The sequence below is a fragment of the Hippocampus guttulatus genome, chromosome 8, assembly GCF_054856545.1.
Source record: "Hippocampus guttulatus isolate MCC_2025c chromosome 8, RoL_Hgut_1.0, whole genome shotgun sequence".
NCBI classification, from domain to species: Eukaryota; Metazoa; Chordata; class Actinopteri; order Syngnathiformes; family Syngnathidae; genus Hippocampus; species Hippocampus guttulatus.
Genome location: NC_141268.1, coordinates 8,459,547 through 8,481,422, shown reverse-complemented (window position 1 = coordinate 8,481,422; position 21,876 = coordinate 8,459,547). Strand labels below are relative to the sequence as shown.

Genomic DNA, 21,876 nt, shown 5'->3' with positions numbered 1-21,876 from the left:
TTTATTATTGAGCGGGGCAAGCTGAGAGCCGACCCCATCAAAACGAAGGCGATGGTGGACTGGCCGACACCGGCTAGCCGCAAGGAGCTACAGCGTTTTTTGGGGTTTGCTAATTTTTATCGACGGTTTATTCGCAATTACAGCCAAAAGGCACTCCCGTTGACCCGACTAACGTCCATTAAAGTCCCGTTCCAATGGGACTCGGATGCGGACTCGGCTTTCGCAAATTTGAAAACAGCATTCACTAATCCCCCCGTGCTGCAACATCCTGACCCTGACCACCCTTTCGTCGTAGAAGTGGACGCATCGGATTCGGGAGTGGGGGCGGTCTTGTCCCAGCGTTCCCCGGTCGACCAGAAGTTGCACCCCTGCGCCTTTTTCTCTCGTCGTCTCAGTGTCGCCGAGTCAAACTACGACGTGGGCAATCGAGAACTGCTGGCTGTGGTTGCAGCCTTACAAGAATGGCGACACTGGCTCGAGGGGGCTAAGGAGCCATTCACGGTATTCACGGACCACAAGAACTTGGAATATATACGCTCCGCCAAGAGACTGAACTCCCGTCAGGCCCGATGGGCCCTACTATTAACCCGGTTTAATTTCACTCTCACATACTGTCCGGGATCTAAGAACACCAAACCTGACGCCCTCTCCCGTCTCCACGACCCCGCGGAAAGGGACCGAACGCCGGAGGCCATTCTCCCGGCTCATTGCATCCTGGGGGCGTTGAGGTGGGAGATTGAGCGCAAGATACAGGAAGCTCAAGATGGGGTCCAGGTCCCGGCTGACTGTCCCGCGGGGAAGCTGTTTGTGCCCCCACCGCTGCGTTCGGAGGTATTGCAGTGGGGGCACAGGTCCAAGGTGGCTTGCCATCCTGGGGTGAACCGGACTGTGCATCTCATCGCCCAGCGGTTCTGGTGGCCGGAGCTTCGGAAGGATGTGGTGGAATACATCAATGCCTGCTCCTCCTGCGCCTGCGGCAAGGCCTCGCATCGGCCTCCGGCGGGGTTGCTCCAGCCATTACCTATTCCTCCTCGACCTTGGTCCCACATCGCCCTGGACTTTGTCACGGGCCTTCCGCCATCCCGTGGGCGTTCCGTCGTTCTCACTATCGTGGACCGATTCTCAAAAGCTGCCCACTTTATTCCCCTGTCCAAGTTGCCGTCGGCGTTGGAGACCGCCGACCTCCTCATTAAGCACGTTTTCCGTCTCCATGGCATCCCTTTGGACATAGTGTCGGACCGGGGGCCCCAGTTCGTGTCCCGAGTGTGGAAGCGGTTCTGCCGGTCCCTCGGGGCCACGGCCAGTCTGACCTCGGGGTATCACCCACAGTCCAATGGACAAGCGGAGCGCGCCAACCAGGATCTGGGGGCAGCCCTCCGCTGTGTGTGTCTCCACCGTCCCTCTTCCTGGGCCGACCACTTACCTTGGGTGGAGTATGCGCACAACACCCTCGTCTCTTCTGCCACTGGAAGGTCCCCCTTCATGACGGCCTACGGGTATCAACCGCCGCTGTTCCCATCCCAGGAGGGACAAATAGAGGTCCCTTCTGTGCAGTGCCACCTCAAGCGGGCCCATCACGTGTGGAGGGAGGCCAGAGCCGCACTGTCCCGCACGGCGACCCGGAACCGGCAGATCGCGGACCGTCGTCGGCGCCCGGCGCCAACCTACGAAGTGGGGCAGGAGGTGTGGCTGGCGACGAGGGACCTGCGCCTGGCCGGCACGTCCGCGAAATTGGGGCCCCGATTCACCGGGCCGTTCGTGGTGGAGTCCGTCGTCAGCCCCGTCGCGGTCAAGCTCCGGCTGCCGGCCACCATGAAGGTTCACCCCGTGTTCCACGTCTCCCTGCTCAAACCGGTGGCGACCAGTCCCTTGGCTCCTTCTCCCACTCCGCCCCCTCCTCCGCGGGTCGTCGATGGTGACCCGGTGTACACGGTACGGGCCATCCTGGACTCTCGGCGCAGGGGAAAAGGTTTCCAGTATCTGGTCGACTGGGAGGGCTACGGGCCGGAGGATCGGCAATGGGTCCCCCGCTCCTGGATCCTTGATCCGTCCCTTCTTCGTGACTTCCACGCATCTCACCCATCCAAGCCGGGTGGGCCGCCGGGAGGCGTCCGTTGAGGGGGGGGTACTGTCACGTTCCGTATTTGACAGCAGGGGGCAGGCGTTCTTGCTTGCCGCCTGCACACCTGCCACCCATTAGTTGACGATTGCACCTGCTATATCTAGGCACTCCGACAGTCAACTCACTGCCGGAGTATTCCACGCCGTGCCATTTGCTATCGTCTATTCCTTCTCGCTTAAAACTCTGACTTACATGACTATATTGCGTGCCTTGAGATTTCTCTCGTGATTGATTAATATTTTACTTAAGAACTTTCTCCTTGCCGTTTTTGTTTCGCAAGCGTTTTCTGTTATTTTCCTGGTCCTCTTTTTTACCAGCGTTTTCTGTTGCTTCGTTATTATTTCCTGGTCCTCTTTTGACCAGCGTTTTCTGTTGTCCGTTTAGACGGGGATTTTGTGTTGTAATAAATTTCATTTTTTATGACAAAATTCTTTTTCTGTGTCTGCTATTTCGGGGATCCACTTACCTAGTAGTTGTGCACGAAGCGATTATTCTGTCGCTTCGGGCTCAACGTGACAGCAATTAAGTCTTTTGCCAAAAAGAAACCCCTATATATATATATATATACATACATATATATATATATATATACAGTATATATATTTATGTAAGAAAAATACCCCTCTATAAAATCACACAGCAATAACATCATTAAATAGAACGTAAAGAAGACAACTGTTTTGCCTGTTTCTTTTTACTTCAATTCAACGGACATTGTGCTGCTCCGTCTGATGGGTGTGCGATGGCCATCTGGCATTCAATAATTGGCTCCCTAAATACTTTTGGGGAACAGTGACTCGATATTTATAGCTAAATGGCTCTATTAGCCATCAGATTAACTAGAAAGCCAAGTAAATATTAAGTGATATAGTATTTGCCCATTGTCAGATAATTAAAAGAAACAGTTTCTTTTCTACACAATCCAACTGCTGCATTTTTTTCCCACTGTGATTGCATTTTGTTTTGATAAACAAGTCAATATTCCTTTAGCCTCTACTTTTTTTTTTAACAGATGGCAGGAATCAAAAGCCCCTCCGCCCCCAAGATTATTATGGTCATTTTATGCAGATTTAGCAGCATACAGTGGGTAAATGCAGTGGATTATGGGGGATTACTGGCGGACGTGTCCAAACAGTCACCAAAACAAGCCTGTGTGTGTGTGTGTGTGTGTCCCCCCTGCAATGTAGGATAAAGACAAATATACATCCTATATGTTAGTCTTGACAGAAGCTCCATTAATGAGCATAGTGAAAGACTTTCATGGTCCCATATGGCAAAGTATTCCAACAAGAGAAAGTGCAGTGCTTCCACAGGGAGCAACATAAACTCCCAGCGCAGCCTGCTTACTACTTCTTACTCACATCATTAACACTAGCTTAATGAACAGGCCACATATTGTCTCAATGGCTGCCTCCTGCAAGCGTGTGTGTGTGTGTGTGTGTTTACTTACTCGGGCTACGTTCACATAGTCGTCGTCTGAGAGTGTGTCCAGCATCTTGATGACGGATGTCTTCATCAGTTTGAGCGTGAGTCCGCTGACACTACCACTCCTGCACAAAAGGAAAACACTTAGAGGACCTTGAATCCCTTTTCAAGTAGTGAAGAAAGGATTGCTGATGGCTTGACATGAACAGTCATAAATGTTATGAACATGTTCCACACATGTTGTGAGCCTTTGTACCAGTTGTGAACATGCAAAAACACGTAATAAACAGGGTGCAATGTAATTATTATTATCAACATGTCAAACATTTAAGATGTGTTATTAACAAGTTCTAAACAATTTCTAAATGTTAATAACTTTTATGACCTGGTTATAACCATGTTTAACACATGAACATTTCATAAAATCCAAGAAAATATTATTAAGCATGTTATATGCATGTTATACAGTACATATGAACATTTTATTACTGTTACAATATATAATTATTGACAAGGCATTACACAGGTTATATGCATGTTTGGAACATGTTAACTGTTATAAACATGTTAGACAGATGACAAATCTTACACTCGTGAACATGTGCAGTGCATGTTACGAACATAGCTTGAACGTGTTTTCAATATTATAAGCAGATTGTGAAGATCTTATGACTATGCCCACTATGAACATAACAAGATCATACATGCCATGAACATATAATAAAGTGATTATAAACACGTTATAAGTACCGGTAGGTTATAAACAGGTCACTAAAGACATTGTACCCTGTTAAAATTCTGACATTATTTACAATCAGATAAAACATCACAAGGGTATATTTAATGTCAAGTGGGAGAACAAGCGGGCCTCAGTTCCGCCCAAGCTTTGCACGGACCAACAGGTGGCACTAGCGCTCTTTGTGGTTTCTATGTGACAAGGGCAAAGAGTTACTCACACATCCACGATGATGACCATGTCCTTTGGAGAGGATGCGCCTTGAATGTACCTGTTCAGATGAAAAAGAAAAAAGACACAAAAGAGCCGGCATTTAATTTGTTTTGATAATTTGGGGACAAAGGAGCCAAAGTTGAAATGAGCTAAGCTGTGATAATGCGAGTGACCGCGGCTGAGCCCACTTAAGCTCGAGCACAGTGAAAAAGGCTTATGTGCTTCGAAGACTTAATAGGTGGCGTTGTATGCGGCACTTTGCTACTGGGCTCACACCAACACAGACACCCCCCAGCCCACCTTTACTCAATAACCATTACTAGGAGAGCATGAATGGCGATAAATAATGTGCATCTGAATAGCCTGCATTTTACATTTGTCCACTAAAGTGTGAAAGGGATGGCTTTTTTATTAAATGGCTTTTTTTATTAAATACATGCACCAGAGGATCAAGGAGGCTCCGGTGCAACGTTTCAGACCACCATGGACAAAATTAGGCGCAGACCGATTGTTGTCCGGGGCGATTATTGGCACCGATGTTTTGCATTTTGACATATATCGGCATTGGCTGTTTTTTAAAACCCTTGATGGCCAAGAGATTAATTTAAAATTATGGTAATTTCGGGAAACTACTTGATGTAAACTTCAGTTAACTTTATAAGAGATTCTGCTGACGATTCGAACTCTCTGCATCTTTTTTGTCGGGTTGGTGGGGGGGGGGGGTGAAATTAAAGCATTGAAAAGAGAAAATCTAACATTATATACGGTGGAAAATAATTGGGAGATATTTCCTGGTTTTCATTTAACCTTTTTAATAAAAGCTGATGGCTCTCGGCGTTCCCTGAACTTTGTGTAAGCATATTAACACAAAGATGACCATTATCTAACATTAAAAAAAAAAGAATAAATATATTGAAAAAATAATAAACTGACGCTTTGCAAATCTGAAAAGTTGGCGAATAAACAGGCTGAAAGACATTTCAGAGTTAGAGATTAATTTTTTAAATTTCAACACCAGTATTTTCCCTTTTGCTGAAACTGAGTATCGACTCAAAATATTGGCCTCCCATACTGCCTACTAATAATCAGTAGTGGCCACGACAAAACCATATTGGCCAGAGTAGTCACAGTGCGGATGAGGAAACTAGCCGGCCGTAGGAAAACTGGCTGCATGTAACTTAACCTGACACGATGGAATAGGGCGGAACGCAACTTGGAGGCGGGGTCTATAGTGTGATGGGAAGCATTGCGTTTCCCATCTCACACTCGTGCCTGCAACTCTTAACTGACAACACTTGATATTGTTGTGGCCACAAACATGCTCCAAAGCTGCTCCAGTGTTCATTTTTCATCTGGAGAAAAAAGCCCTGACAGAACATGAGAAAAGTGCGGGGGATCCCATCAGAAAGTGACAGGCCAGAAGGGAATGTACTGGCGTCCGTGGTAAAGTGCGGGCTGAACCGTAGTGTGCCTTCGAGCCTGTGGGACTCAGCAGCCCCGTTTTCCCCACGGTCCTTTACTGTGATAGACCAGGAGCAAACTCAGCAAGACTTGAATACCGAGTTAAAAAAAAAAAGCCAGAATCTACCTGGAAGTATAAAAATACAGACTTTGAAATGTACTGAAGTACAAAAGTAAAAACCTTTTCCTGCCAATTATGTAACAATACCAGGTTTGGTGTAACGTGGCACAACTGTAGTGAAGAAAACAAAAATGATCTTTCATGTTTTTTGGGGGGGATAGAGTACGCCACCACTGATATGAAGATGGTTTGGGATGGAGGAGTTTGCAGGCCGTATTTGGCAGAGTAATCAGCGGAGCTCCTTTTCTGCTGATTATCAGCGTGGAGGGAAGCCAGACACCCGGCGGGGCCGCGGAGGCTCATCGCTCACGCTCGACCGAGCTGATACGGACACGCAGAACCCCGCCGGGCTCGGCCGCTGCCCCTCCACGAGCCTCTCAAGACTCCCCTTACCGGCAGCCGCCACTCCAACTGACGCACAGAGGCCAACCTGGGCCCACTTGGCTGACAGGCTGTTTGGAAAGTCTGCACCAGCACAAGGGCTGAATGATTTCAGGAAAACATTGAATTGCGATTTTTCTGACAGATTGATTTGGATTCTTTTTTTAAATTAAGCTTCAGAGCAATATGCACTGTGTACAGTATTTACAAATATGACAGAATTGATTGAGACATTGACAGAATTTATTGTTTTTATTTTGTCGTAATTATTTGCTCTCCTTTCGAAAACGTTCCTTCCCGCTGTTGTGTTTCCTCACAATAATGATTGCCTCCACTTGTGTCCCATTCCTGTGTGTATAAATAGTCTGCTTATTTGTCCAATTATCTTATTTAGAGTCTTTTGTCTTGTTATTTAAGAGTTTTCTGCCTAGTTTTTTTTCCAGATTTACTGAGATTCTAAATTGGAACTTTAGGATCCTTGTTTGAACATTCACTGTCATTTAAAAAAACAAAAAAAAAAAAACAGCGAATCGTGCTTGCGGGTACTTTTTTTTGCACCTGTGTCACATCGGGTCTTCAGGCCGGCAAAACGAAAACTGCTGGGTCAAAATAATTAACATTTAATCCCAGCCATTTTCACTGGAGCAAACTGTACTGGATTTTGACTGATTTGCAAGGCCCACAGATTATTGCATTCTATTGCGATATAAACATGCAGCCTACCAAAAGAAAGTTGAGACTCTTTTCAGCTGAAAAAAACATTTTGCTACATTGTTCCATTCTTTAGCAAGTGACATTAGAATATAGCTACAGTTCAAGAGATTTCCAGTGTCTGAGGCTGACAAAGACTTTTTTTTTGTAAAAGCATGCATTCCAAGCATAATTTCAAGTATGACACAACCATTTTTAAAAAAAACTTTTTTCTACAAAGTCACTTGAGCACCACCACCAAAAGGGCTTTTGATAGCAAACACATTTATTTGCATTCTATTGAACGAATGAAATGAACTATGAACAGAAGTGAAACAATGAGTTCAGTGAGTGTGTATGTGTGCATGTGTACATGAGCTTGTGTATGTGTTTTCCCCCTTCCACCCTGCAATTTTTGTAAACGCTTTTTTTTTTTTTTTTTTTTTTGGTGTGACACAAAATGGTTCGAATGCACTCTCGACTAACTCCACACTACTCCACACGACTCCAAAACTCTTCGCATGCATTGCCCCCTCTACTTCTACTTCTGCTGCATGATCCTGGCTCACCCTTTCACCCGCTGCCACCTGCTGGACAGATTTTAAATGATTTACAATGCAGACAAGCCTGATGATGCAAAAGACGTAAAAATACATCATGGGTAGGCGGCCATAGGGGTTTTTGAGTTGAGGAGTAAATAAGAGTTAACACAGCCTTGAATAAAAGTAATCCAATCAGCTCAAAATCCACAGCCACCCAACGAGTGAGATTATTTTTATTTTTTTTTGGTGCATTTCCCCCCTACCTACAGGTATGCTCCCCAAGTTCCCAGTAAGAGCTAACCTTCAATTTGGTCAATTCCCATAATTCACATGAAAAGTTTCCAACTTCCAAAATTGACGTCATTTTGCAATCCAAGCACTGAGATCCGTTCACCGAGTCACAGGGAAGATGGCTGAAATGTAAGCGTGTAGTGGGAGGGGGTTGTGGAGACAGAGGCAGAATCCAATTATTTCCAATAATAAAGAATGCCACATCAAAGGTAGAACTTCCATAGCTCGGCATGACTGCGTGGTGCACAAAATCAGGTCTGGAACCAGCAGGCCCATCGGCATGCATGACTTTTTATCATTTTAATTAACCGAAATCTTAATTTGAGAAAGAGCGTCGAGGCTTCATGCATACAACGGCCATTTGGCTCCTTTTTTGCGGGTTGAGGGTGGGGGCTGCGTGTGTGAACGGAAACGCATGGTTAAAATGTGACCCTCGCATCCGCCGCCTCAGGCTCTCGGGTGGGAGGCGCCCCAATCCGGAGATAGAAGAGAGTGTCAATTGGTGAAAAAAATGAAACGCCCGGCGGACTGACTGCGGGATTTCATTAACTTCTGCAGTCAGTTCATCTCTCATTGAGCAGAAAGGAGTTTTAATGGGAAGTTATTCTGAAAGGGCTGAATGTTAATTATAAGGCAATTGTTACCTGCACCAAACGGTAAAATATCACAGCGGACAACTGACTCACACACTAGGCCACACCAGTGTTCTGTCTAATTTTCCACGAGTCTACGTTTTCACAGAATCTACTTGAGCATTCCTTGAACCATGGGGAGAAACGTCCAAGGACTTATATATAACTGGACTAACAATACCGTTTACGCACAGTAGCTAGAAGTGAAGCCATCGGCCGCCATTTTACGTTGCCACTCTCTACATGCCTAGCTTTTTTTCTTCTATGAAGAGAATATGAAAAAAAGCAAAATGGAAATGCAGCTCAGGTTGGATTATTATTATTATTTTTTAAATATGCTGCATACATTGACTGCGCGCTGAAAGCATTGCACAATTATTCACAAACGCTGATATGCGCTAAAACTAAAGATCTTAAATCATGGTATGAAAGACATGAACACACATGATTTCGGGCCTCCAGATGTGTTGTTTCTGCATGGATTCCGGTTAGTAATTACCTCGCAGCTTCAGCCCACCGACGCCATTCTTTCCCTGTCATTAACCAGACTCCCATGTGCCAAGGCCAGGTGACAAGCAGATGGACCTGGCCGGTGCTGAACTGAACCGAACCTTTTGGCCCCAAACATCAGCCAGAGGCGATTTAGATGCCAGCGATCAGCCCGAGGCCTTGCCGTCAGCTCGCTAAAAGTTACAAATCATTAAACAGGGGCTCCTCAGCCATATCTGGAAAGACAGTTTAATATCCGACATCTTTAATGGTTCTATTAAACACCATGAGTCAGAACTTCTTTCGCGGGGTCGACACATATGAACAAATGGGACACATTTAAGCATTTCCCTCCCTTGTAATCAAAGTTCAGCAAAGGCCTGATTCTCAGATGTCTCTGTAAGATTATCCTGACCGATTATCCTGTGGTGTGGGTGTGTTCAAAGTGATTCTTCCCTCCAACACGGCCAAAATGAAAATCTCACAAAGATTAAACGTCAAATCAAGACGTTGTACTTCTTCTTTGTCAGCCAAGATATTTCTTTTAACAGGCAGATTTTTGGGAAGAGCCTGTCTTGCCTTAATCATTTTCCCCTGATACAAATTTTACTGTCACACGTTTTTTGAGATTGAATAAATTTTGATTAAAGTAAGAAATATCATAATTCTATGGAATATGAATACTCACATACTCGCTGTTCGGCACCTGAGGATTCCCCATGTTTTTTTCCAATACTGTCTTCTCTTCAATGTTTGGTTAAAAAAAATCTCCAATGCATTTCAGTGGGTATAAATTACATGCTGATTTTGGCTCTTCGAGGACCCATCCGGTCCCTATCCCCTTGTGAATAGCAGGACACCGCTGTACACACATTTTAAAGGGCTGCTGGTATATTTTCTGCCAGCTATGTTTAAGAATTGTATAAGATCCATCCATCCATTTTCTGATTTGCTTTATCCTCACAAGGTCGCGGGGCGTGCTGGAGCCCATCCCAGCTGTTTTGGGGGATTAGGCGGGGGACACCCTGAACCGCTTGCCAGCCAATCACAGGGCAGAATTGTATAAAATATATAAAAAAATCTTGCCATGTCAAAATGTCCTGTTTTATTGGCAGATTATTTTGCTTAAATAAAGCAAGCTATTAATTTTTTTCTGGTTAAAATATATATATTTTTTAATGCAGTGTTTTGTAATGTGACCTGCCAAAAACAAAACAAAACCCTAAAATGTCTGGCCCCAGATTACAATGCAATAAAATAATTTAATCGGTTTTGTCTGTTTTGACCAAGTGATATTGGAAAAATATGTTAGAGGGTGGAGTCCTACACCCTTGCAAACTATACCAGCAATTATGAACATACTGTTAAATTAAAACCTGTGAATATCAGTCATCTGTATTTTCTATACCACATTAAAAAAAACTGCAATAAATCTCTTTAGGATCAGTAAACCCCTTCAGCGTTTTAGTTGATATTTTAAAACATATTTAGAAATTATGTTCTCAGCGCAGCTACATATCGGTCAAGCCCCGCTTTAGCACCTGAAGAGATAAAAAACATCCAGGAGCCGTGTCTTCTATGAGCAATTTTGCAATGTAACAGTCATTTGGGTATTTGTGTTTGTTGATTGTGTCTGCTACATGCCCCACGTAGACCAATGTACACATTAAGCGACAAGTGTAATTTGGAGTTTTGAACATGAACATGAGTAAAAATACGGTGGAGGCTATCTCGATACACTTCCCACCCGCTTTTTTGGACTCAGGGCACAATAATTCATGCCTTGTCACATCCCAGCTCGATTACTGCAATGCCCTTTACTTTGGAGTCAGCCAGTCCTCCATTAAGCGCCTTCAGCTGGTCCAGAATGCCGCTGCTCGCCTCTTGACTGGTACTCGTAAGAGGGAGCACATAACTCCTACTCTGGCATCCCTTCACTGGCTCCCCATTCATTTTAGAGTTATTTTCAAGATCCTCTTATTTGTTTTTAAATCTCTGAATAATCTCGCGCCACCTTACCTCTCTGAGCTCATCCGCCCCTACACACCTGCCCGGCGCCTCAGGTCTGTGGACCAGACATCATTAGAAGTACCAAGAACTAAACTCAGGCTCAGAGGGGATCGAGCCTTTTCTGTTGCTGGTCCCTCTCTCTCGAATGACCTCCCACTGAACATTCGGCAAGCCTCCTCGCTGCCCATCTTCAAAACCCTCCTCAAAACTCACTTGTATTCTTTGGCATTCGACTCAGCATGACTTAGATTTGTTCTTGGTTTTACTGTTTGGTGCTTTCTACTGCCTTTATTACCGATTTGTCTTACTGTTTATTGTGCATGTTGAATTGCTCCATGTACAGCACTTTGTATGCAGCGATGGCTGTTTGAAAGTGCTCTATAAATACTGTTGACTTGACTTGACTTGACTTGACTTGACAACAGGTAGCCATGGTAACAAAATCCCTCCTATATCTCCCCGTTAAATGATAATAACAACAATGCCCAGACAGCATTCTAACATCCTGCTGCAAAACCATCTGCATTCCAACTGCATTTCTATGCGGTCGGACGTTCCTCGCAAACAACATATTGGCATCAGCCTTACATATGAATCTGTATGTGCAGGTGTAAAATCAAGATAAGAATTCTACAGTCGAACGCGGTATCGTTCCGAAGGGAAGGAGATTAAAAGCGGCGGCGTACGCAGCCCCTCAACCTGATAGGGTATTGAAAAATGAAAAACATTTTACGAGCAATAAACACAATCACATACTCTGCCGATTGTACATTTTTTAAGGCTTCTGTCGAAGCAGTCTCATTAGAATTTATGATTTCAAATGTATTCATTTTTTAAAATTACAACGTGGCACTGATCAAATCGATACATTAACTGTGGCATAGGGGGTTGTCGCTCTCACGCAAATATTGTGTTTATGCACCACTGACTCATTCAGCAAAGAATTGAGCACTCCATTTAAATTGGGTGGAAATATCTGCTCCATACTCCATGTTCTCAGGGACATGCAACGGACACGTGCATGTGCCACATGATCGCGAGGTTTGGGTATGCGGACACACACCCGCCTCACCTCCATCAATATTTAACACTGCAAACCTTCTTTATGAACATGGTAAAGTGCGCTTGGAATGTGACACACAATGGTACATATCTGATCGTTAATATCGCAGAACTGCCAAATGTTACAGAAATCACTGAACGCGAACTCGTTATGCCCGTATCACATTGCTATTGTTGCTTGTTGTGGGGTACCAGAAATGAGCCCTTGACGCCATTATCAACAACTTGTACATGGAGCCACACCACATACACACGACACATTCGTGTTTGGTGTTGTGTCCATCTGCCTCATAGACGCCGTGAAGTGAGTAAACAACTGCCAGCACGAGTAAAAATGCTTTTATGGTCTTTACAGAAGCTTTTTTTTTTCTCCCACCCTTATGCTCTCACTGCAAACCTTATTTAGGGACTTCACTGTAAGCAGTGTTTGGAGTGCATGGCACAATTGTGTAGATCTGAACATTAAATGTCGCGTTTTTGCACTCCCGAGATGGAGGCCTTCACTTTCATGACAACAGCATGGCGGGATAGTCAATGTTTTGGACTGGACAAACATACAGTGGTTTATACACCGCGAGAATGTAATAATGCGCACATTTGCTACACGGCATGAACACTGGCATGTACGCAGACTAATCTCACGACATTGGGAGAAGAGAATTACGATAACACAGTGAGACTACTTGCCAATAGTGTGTGTGTGTGTGTGTGTGTGTGTGTGTCTGTGTGCACTCTCCCGGTTGTGTGTGTTTGTGTGTTTGCATGGATTTGTGTTGTGCTGATGGTCTTATTATTTTATGGACTGCTGCACTCTTAGTGCTCCTGTGGATGTGGCAGGCGAATAAAGATTGAATTAAGATTACAAAAAAAAAATTATATATACTGTATATATATATTATATATAGGAGGACTGTGCCCGTAGGAGAAAATATGTCTGTCGTTTATTTCTCACACTTTGCATTGATGACTAAGAGTGTTTGTGGAAACATTTACATGTTTTTTGAGGGGGAGGGGGAATGATGAATCAGAGGCACAAAAGAATTTGGGGCTTTAACACATGCATTGAGACATATTGAGGGCGCTGAGGGTTGCACAAACAAAAAGAATTGGGCTGAATTTGAGCACATTTTCCACTCTTGTGATCAAAGTTAGGAAAGACATAATCAGATTTCCCTGAAAGATTATCCTGACCGATGATCCTGTGGTGAGCAGTGTATTGAGGGTGAATTTTCCTCACTGATGAGCTCGGAGAATGGTTGGGGTCTAATATGGTAAACTGGGGTGGTAACTTTCAGAGCATTTTTCCTCCCTTTGCAATCAAAGTCAGAAAAGGTCAATTTGTGGGAGATCTCGAAAAGTTAATCCTGGTTATCTTGTAGTGTGGCATGTGTTAAAAGTGATTTTTCCCCCTCCCCTGATCAGATCAGAAAACAGTCTGGGTCAACAATTCTAATGGGATTTGCACATTGAGACATATCTGGGTTGAATCGGACCGTTTTCTCCACTTCCTATGAAAGCAAAGACCCAAATACTGGATGTCCGTAAAACTGAGGTGCTCCACCGTTTTTTGAGCCAATATCCACTTTTCAAGCAGCCAACCTGTGGTGATCGACCATTTCTTCTGGTCAACGAGGGAGTGAGTGATGGGTGTCGGGGGGGGGGGTAACATGCACAACACCCCCCACTCCCCTTTTTCCCTTCCCTACACCCTTTCGAAGTTGACTTGGGAGCAGCTCGTGATCGACGGGTTGAGCACTCTTGCTCAAAAACATTTATCAAGGGCCAAAAATAAATTATAATAACCCAATTATCAAGGGCCAAAAATCGTAAAACCAGGTACACGTATAGGGATAAGTGAATCAAATTTAATAATTTGTGTCGGCATAGTGACAGCAGTGGTGAATGTTTTGGTCTGCAAGGTTCCCCGGAACAGATTAATCTCATTAAAAGAAAGCGTTTAAGTAATCACCCTATCATGTTGGAGCAATTTATTTATTTTAGAGGTGTTATTTTCCATTTTGTAAGTGCTTCAATTCACCTGCTGCTTATAATGGTATAATAGAAACACAGTTAACTCCATAAGATACATCTGCCCAGTCAAAGGCCATCCAATGCGAACACTAGCCTTTACAAAATGTCGCTGTGAATTGACACTGTCAGAGGTACTCATTTAACATGACCGTATATTTATTCTTGTCAGAGTCGTGTGCTGCCTGACACGGGGGTCAGCACAGTGGCAGTTAAGAGAACAGTCAGGGACTGTAATCACACAAGTACGCGGGGTGACACTCACTCGGCATTGCCGGGTTGCCAGGCAACAGGGAAGAGCGAGCATCAAAGGCGAACCAATCCTGAGCGAAATAATAAACATGGAGAACGAGAGGAAGGGGAGCATGGTGTACAAGTGGTTAGCATGTCTGCCTCACGGTTCTTGGGTTCTGGGTTGGAATCTTGAGCTAGGCCTTCTTGCATAGAGGGTGCATGTTCTCCGGCCTCTTCTTACATTCAAATTTAAAGACATATTGAAGACTCTAAATTTTACCTTAGGTTTCAAGGTGAGCGTGAATAGTTGTCTCTCGGTGCCCTGACATTGATCAGTCTAGAATCTAGATTGCAACAAAAGTTAGCTGGGAAAGACTCCAGCTCACCACCGCCTCCACTAAAGACAACGAATGAATGTGAAAGAAAATGGATGTATGGAACCAGAGGAGGTGGAGGAAGGCGAGGGTACAGGCTGATGACAAGGTGTTTGCGCACCTCCCTCACCTTGTCAGCAACACCTAACACCTCTTCCTCTGGCTTCAGGTCATGTTTCCCTCCTGTCGCTCTGTCAAAAGTGCTGTCGGAGAACTGGACATGCTGACAGATCACACACAGCAGTCTTGTTGTCCCCCCCCCCCCCGTCCCCCCCCACACACTTGTTTACTGACATATTGCTTTATTTGGAACACTGCATGTTACACTGTGCAGTACGGGAGGCGTGGGGGAAGGGGGCGGGGTCAACTTTCTGACCGAGCTAATTACATTGGAATTGTACAGCGTCAGGGAACACCTTGTTCGTCTGATAGGCATTTAAAGAACAACACTAGCAAAGGAACTAAATGCATGCTATTATTTTTATTACTTGTATGGCAGTACCAAACAAGTGTGTTCACCGAAGAACATCAAGTACGAGAGGAACAAGAGTTCACTCGGTCTGCTAATGCAAGCTGCTATACAAATAGCCACAGTATGGTGCCATAGAATAATAGTGGTCATTTTACACCGTATTTAATGTTATTTATTTTAACAGTATACTACTGTAGTTTGGTTGAGAGTACAAGACAGTAGGATTCCGGTGTTATTGTGTTTTCACATGACACACCCGTTTTTTTAAAAACAATAATCAGAATAATGCATCCGATTTATAAGGCGCTTTCCTGTCACACCCTCGAAAGACCCACAAACATTTTTATGGACTTGCACATTCACACGGGTGTGGTGAAACGTCTAAATCACAATGACACATGACTCGGACAGCGAATGCTCTGGTTACTGGATGACCCGCTCCTTAGCCACGGTCATACCGTAGTATGATGTTTCTTGTATTTGATTTAAATTGGCTCGACCTACTTGTGCTGAAGCCTATATTACAAAAGCATCCGGCAACATCCCGTACGATTCGTCAGTCTGTGCCGTCTGAAAATAAGTAGCCGAATAAATTGTACCTCTGATGGCCCGTTTTGAGGTGTTGCTGGGGACTGACGCGACCTATCTGGTGTTCCCATCTTGGTGTCTCGATTGTCTTGTATTCGTTAACACAGCATGCCCTGCGATCCCCGTAGTTATTTTTAATGCATGGATGATTAATAAAGAAGTAGAATGTATTTTCTGTCAAGCGGTGAAGTTAGAAATGTAGATAGAAATGCGGCGCGACCATCTCCAACGCGTGACAGGAAATACAGTTTTATACAGTTAAAGTTTGTTATTCTTAACCAAGCATTAACTGTTAAGTTACATGTGGAGGTCAATATTTAATCCTTTCATGGACGACGGTTACTACAGTGGACAGGTTATCAGGTTACAGGTTATCATTATTTGTTCATGAAAAGGTTAACGGTACTGTTAATTTATAGCAATTGATAGTTTGATGCTGTTGAATTACAGTTATCTACTGTACTGCCCTTTTAACTGACTGATTTAACTGCTGATTTGCATGCTATGGATAAATATTTGTCAGTGCTTTACAATAATAAAAAATAGATACAGCTGTGAATTGGCCGTAAATTTACAGAAATTTGGTACAGTGTAGCTAGCCACAAACTGGCGAGATTCCATGCAGAGTGTTGGCTAGGAATAGAGCTTTAATTGCTTTTTCATGTCAAGCCAAGTCAAATTTATCTATATTACCCTTAATCACAGAAAAGTCTGAAAGGACTTCATTGATCATAACCACCCAGGAGGGAAAGAAAAAAAAACATCTGGGGAAAAATGAGAAACCTTGAGAAGGGACCGCAGATGGGGAAATCCCCCTTCCAGGCTGGGCAGGCTGCAATGTACGCAGAGTTCTTCAGCCTTTTTTGTCATATTATTCCAAAAATTAAGAGTGAAAAACACAAAGCGGAAATTATGATTGTCACATAATTGTTAGCCACCACCTAGCTAGCAATCACACACAGAAGAATGGACTAAACAAAATTAGGAAAGCAGCCAAGAGTGGACAGACCTTCCCGTGCGTGTATCTTCAACAGCTGGGTAGTTTATTATTTATTTAAGTTTTGATGTTCACGACCGAATTAGTTACTTAACAGTTTTTGGGGAAGTGTCGTTCTACGCAAACTCGATGGTCTCCAGTTTGTTTGTCAGTGACACCCGGCCTGACCCCAAACAGCCACTCAAGCTGAGGCGAGGCGGAAAAGGAGGTCAGGTGCAATCAACATTGCCATCGCAGTTGTGTCCACTTCACTTGGGCCTGTAACCAGGCAACAAGGCAGCGTGCCCGCCGCAAAGTCGATCTGACAGCGTCAGGTGGATTGAGCTTCGTGGACTGGAAGCGTGGACGCGGCCCAGCGCAGCAGTTTGCGCGGTAACGTAAAGCAGCTGAGTACCACAAGCCAAAAGGTTGTCGCTTGAGAAGTCAGTCACTCTGCTATCTGGCTTTGTCCTTGTGAACAAGAGACAATGTGTTCTCTGGTATCTCTGATTGAGATAACGATGGGTCAGAACAATATTTGGAATAACAATAATAATAATACATTTTATTTATAAGCGCCTTTCCAAACACTCAAGGACACCATGAGAATCCCCTGATTTTATTATTGGCACAATTGGCAGTTTTCACTTGAAAATGGCCACGCACATTGTTGCTGTGTATGAGCTGTCTGAAATGGATTTAATAAAAGAAATGTGTTTTGAATAGACATTTTGTGAAGTGTTTAATTGAAGGGAGTGAGGAGTAATTGTTTTTTTTTTGGGTGTTCAGCATTTAACACTTTGATCATGTTACTTTAGCACGGTATAGTGTGCATACATACAGACACTTTGCTGGTGTTAACATTAACATTTTCAGGTGTTGAATTAACACCGGCAGATTTTCAGTGTCCATCCAGTAATATTTGGACCAAATGAGTACCACAATATTTGTCTCTGAATCATTTCTCCACTTTAACTCTGAAAATGACACACCAACGGCACCTACTTAATATTCTGTATACATATTAATTATGTTTATATGGCCTACTACTTCTTACAAGGCTCTGGCCATGCGGTGAGAAAATACATCCCAAAGCTGATAAAGGTGCCACTTACCACGGCCTGCGGCGGACGTCGTAGAGGTCAATCTTGTTGGGAGCTCTCCATGGAGTGGCTGGAAAATAAAATGCATGTTGTCCGCTGCACTGTAGGATATTTCACCTCAGATTAGATCAAAGTCATAATTTCATTCCGCCTATCCAGTTACCAGGAGAGCCATCTGATAAGAAATTGCCCGGCAGAGCAGCCCGAGGGTCAATTTAGACGTTATCTGGCACTGAGTTATAAACGCGGCCAGTTGCCATTGCCGCCGCTTACCTGGGTAGTAGCGTGTCACGCCCGTGGCGCTGCCGAACACCTGCCAGCGGAGGGAGCTGTCATCTCTGCGATTCTCAATGAAGACCCGCTCCAGCGCCTGCGTCCAGTTCAACTCGTTCAGGATGACCGGAGCTGAGTACACGCACACGCACACACACGCACACACACACACACACACACACACACACACACACACACACGACCATGCATGTATGTATTCATTATACAGTCATTCATTACAGTAATCCCCTGCAATCAATAGTGAGCAAGTAGTTGACGCCCCCCATAAAACATTTTCAGAGCAAATTGCGATACATTAGTACTTTTTACTGTATTATATCAAATCATGATAAAGTGAATGTGAATAAATAACCAGGTTTAATAAAGTGTGTTGAATGTGTGCTTTGCATAGGCATGGTTGAGTGATATCAGATCAGATATCAGAAGCTGGAGTTGGGTCTGCATTTATGGTTTAGTGTGAGTATCGGGGCATGAGCTGCCTACAGCAGCTCCTTGCAAGTGTGTCATTCTGCATGTATGTGTGACTGTTTTAAAAATGGCTGAAAGTGTGACGACGATAAAGTCTCTTCTTGCCCATACATCTTTTTCAAAAATTTTTATTGTATCCAAAGCTGACCTTGTCTCTAATATTATTTCGCTGAACAAAGCAAAAAATTGGCAAAGCAATGGCTCCCAACTCAAAATCTAAGACTCATCAGACGCACTCATCAGTCAATTTACTATCCATCCATCCATTTTCTGATCCGCTTCTCCTCACAAGGGTCGCGGGGGGTGCTGGAGTCTATCCCAGCTGTCTTCGGGACACCCTGAACCGGTTGCCAGCAGGGTACACGTAGACGAACAACCATCCGCGCTCACACTCACACCTAGGGACAATTTTGAGTGTTCAATCAGCCTGCCATGCATGTTTTTGGAATGTGGGAGGAAACCGGAGTACCCGGAGAAAACCCACGCATTCACGGGGAGAACATGCAAACTCCACACAGGGAGGCCAGAGCCGGAATTGAACCCGGTACCTCTGCACTGTGAGGATGACACGCTAACCACTGGGCCACCGGGCCACCCGTCAATTTACTAATGTATTAATATTTAAAACCATAAATGCAATATAATTCAAATTATGATCCCAAAATGTCTTTTCAAATTTAACTTACAGTACATTGACAATAAATGGTCTAAAAATGTATTTGATTTCAAATAATGCACCTGTACATGCAGCAGACTCTCCATAACTTCCACTAACAACCCAGGCTACACTTCGTTCCTCCTCGACATACAAAGCTTGTCTTCCACTCGAGATGTATCGCGTCAACATTCTTCCGGAATTCTTTCCTCTAGAGACGGCACTTTGGTGGCATCTTGTGGAATCTTGGGGCCTTTCACAAAAATACAAAAACTGCAAACAGGGGCTGAGTGTTTCTGTAACAAGTTGGGAATGTAAATGGGTCAATTTGTGAATAGTTAACACAAATGCAGAGGGTTATTGTACCTTTAAGTGTGCTGATACAAATAACAATTCAATATTATGCTTCGAAAGGCGCAGAAAACTGAGGAGCAACATCGTCAGGCTATGGCCCACAAGTCCTCAGTTCACCGAGCAACAATTTCCAGGTGACCTAATAACATGACTGGGAGATGCTTTTTTCAAAATACAACGAGGATCACAAATTCTGCATGCTTTACCTCCTCCTTGAAGTTTTAAGGGTGCTCGTGTCTAACAAACAAACAAACTTCATAGAGGAAAGCCGAGATTAGATCACCATGCATATTCATAAATATTATTCAATGTATTTTCAGTTTTAAAGGCATGCAAAGGTCCCAGAACGACCGTGGCATCGTATACGTAAGCGCACAAGGCGACGGTGGCCATCTCACAGGACATCAATCTAATTTGGCTGATAGGAGAAATGCCAGATTACCTTGGAAGAGGTGGTATGTCACCCGCAGAGTGTGTGTGTGTGTGTGTGTATGTGTGAGGGGGTGGGGGGATGTACAGTGTTCTTGCAAACATTTGCTTCAATTGTGTGTTTGAATGATTATTTTGAAAGGACATAACGGCATGCAGTCTAAATCATAAAGTCAGGTATATATTCCTCTCTTGTCTCACACACACACACACACACACACACCCACACACACTCGTGCAGAAAAGGAGAGTGCGGTTAACATGAAGTTTAATAGCGAGCGCAATCGGGTTTTAATAGGCACCTGATTAAAGAGGATACCAGCAGAGGAGAAAGTCAACTGGCTTGTCTGAGGAAATGAAGTCACTCAAATGACTTTTAGTTACAAGGCACATGAACCCAAAAGCTCTTACTTAGCTCACTCGTGATCATAAGCAGCTTCTTCAATGCTTTTCAATTACGACTCACTTGATGGAGCAATGGGATTTCTTTACGAAGCACAAGTGATCTTGAGCCTTTCCCAGCTGAAACCCAGGACTGGTCGCCAATCTGGGAAGAGCAATCCCGTCATTTTTTTAATATGGTTTAACCTCAATTGGGCCATGAGAGCTGGAGCCTATCCCAGCTGACTTTTGGAGTCCTAAGTCGGGTACACCATGGATTGGTCACCACAGAATTGCAGGGACCATCTGCAATTTCCGACTAAATTCTCCTAAGAAAACATTTTGCATCCGAGGGACACCCCTGTCTCGATTTCCACTGATGCGTATTTCCGGAAGATCAGAAAGCCGAAACGCTCATTTCAATTTCACCTGGTCTACACATTTCTCAGGCAGCGGTCAGCCAGTCATCTGATTAACACGTGTAAAAGTATTATCCCTTAAGCGCCAGTTATCACAGGCTGCGTGCTGTCAAGTCCTGGCTGTTCTCTTATCTAAAGAGAGCCACTGAGTCTGAAATGATAGCTGTTTCGCACCAGACAAGGGCAAAGAGACATTCCGCCATCGCTGTTTGAACTGCGTTGACTGAACATCACGGGTGTTCCATGTCTGGCCTGTGGGACATTTGGGGCCCGCTGCGTGTTTTTTTTAAAATATACAGTATATATTTTTAACTAGCCCACTGCATTAATCTAATGATAAGACTTAAGAAATTAAAATGTTAATTGTCATGATGTAAAAAAAAATAGGTATTTCTTTTCCAAGCAATAACACAATTTAAAATAAGTCAAATCCAGGGTAAGCAAATGAATAGCTAAAATCCATATATAATAGATGCTCATTTTAACCCCCCCCCCCCAACAACATTCAACATGCATTTCCCACAATATAATCAAAATATTAAAAAATACGAGAAAAACCCCCTGCAAATATGTGAATCCGCAAGTGCCGCAATGCAAGTATGCAGCGGTCCACTGTACTCTAAATTCAACCAAGGAACAGGTTGCATGTCAGAAAACCAAGGAAGTATTTCAAAATAAAAACATAAAGAAATAAACCTTTTATACATACCACTATATTAACAAAATAAAAAGTGCAACAACTGAGTACTACGAGCTACAACTGTTGAATGTAAGACAATCACACTTTTACATCAAATATAAAAAAAATCAATGTGACTACTGTATATTAAGACATCACACAATTTTTTAAATATCCGTTTTTAAAATGTTGAATGAAAGACGAAAGACTAAATTTAATAAATAGAAAAGGGAACATGTCAAAAAAT

General features: G+C 43.8%; 1 protein-coding gene across 2 annotated transcripts in view; it reads right to left on the bottom strand.

The window, feature by feature from the left end:
- The window catches only part of cacna2d2a (calcium channel, voltage-dependent, alpha 2/delta subunit 2a), a 202,070-nt gene that overhangs the window by 40,850 nt on the left and 139,344 nt on the right, over positions 1–21,876 (bottom strand). For both annotated transcript variants that reach the window (XM_086118130.1, XM_086118131.1), the window contains exons 7-10: positions 18,224–18,355; positions 17,963–18,020; positions 4,504–4,554; positions 3,573–3,672 (exon numbers count right to left, since the gene is read on the bottom strand). In XM_086118130.1, the coding sequence (XP_085974256.1) occupies positions 3,573–3,672; positions 4,504–4,554; positions 17,963–18,020; positions 18,224–18,355 (341 nt within the window). The remainder of the gene's footprint in view (positions 1–3,572; positions 3,673–4,503; positions 4,555–17,962; positions 18,021–18,223; positions 18,356–21,876) is intronic.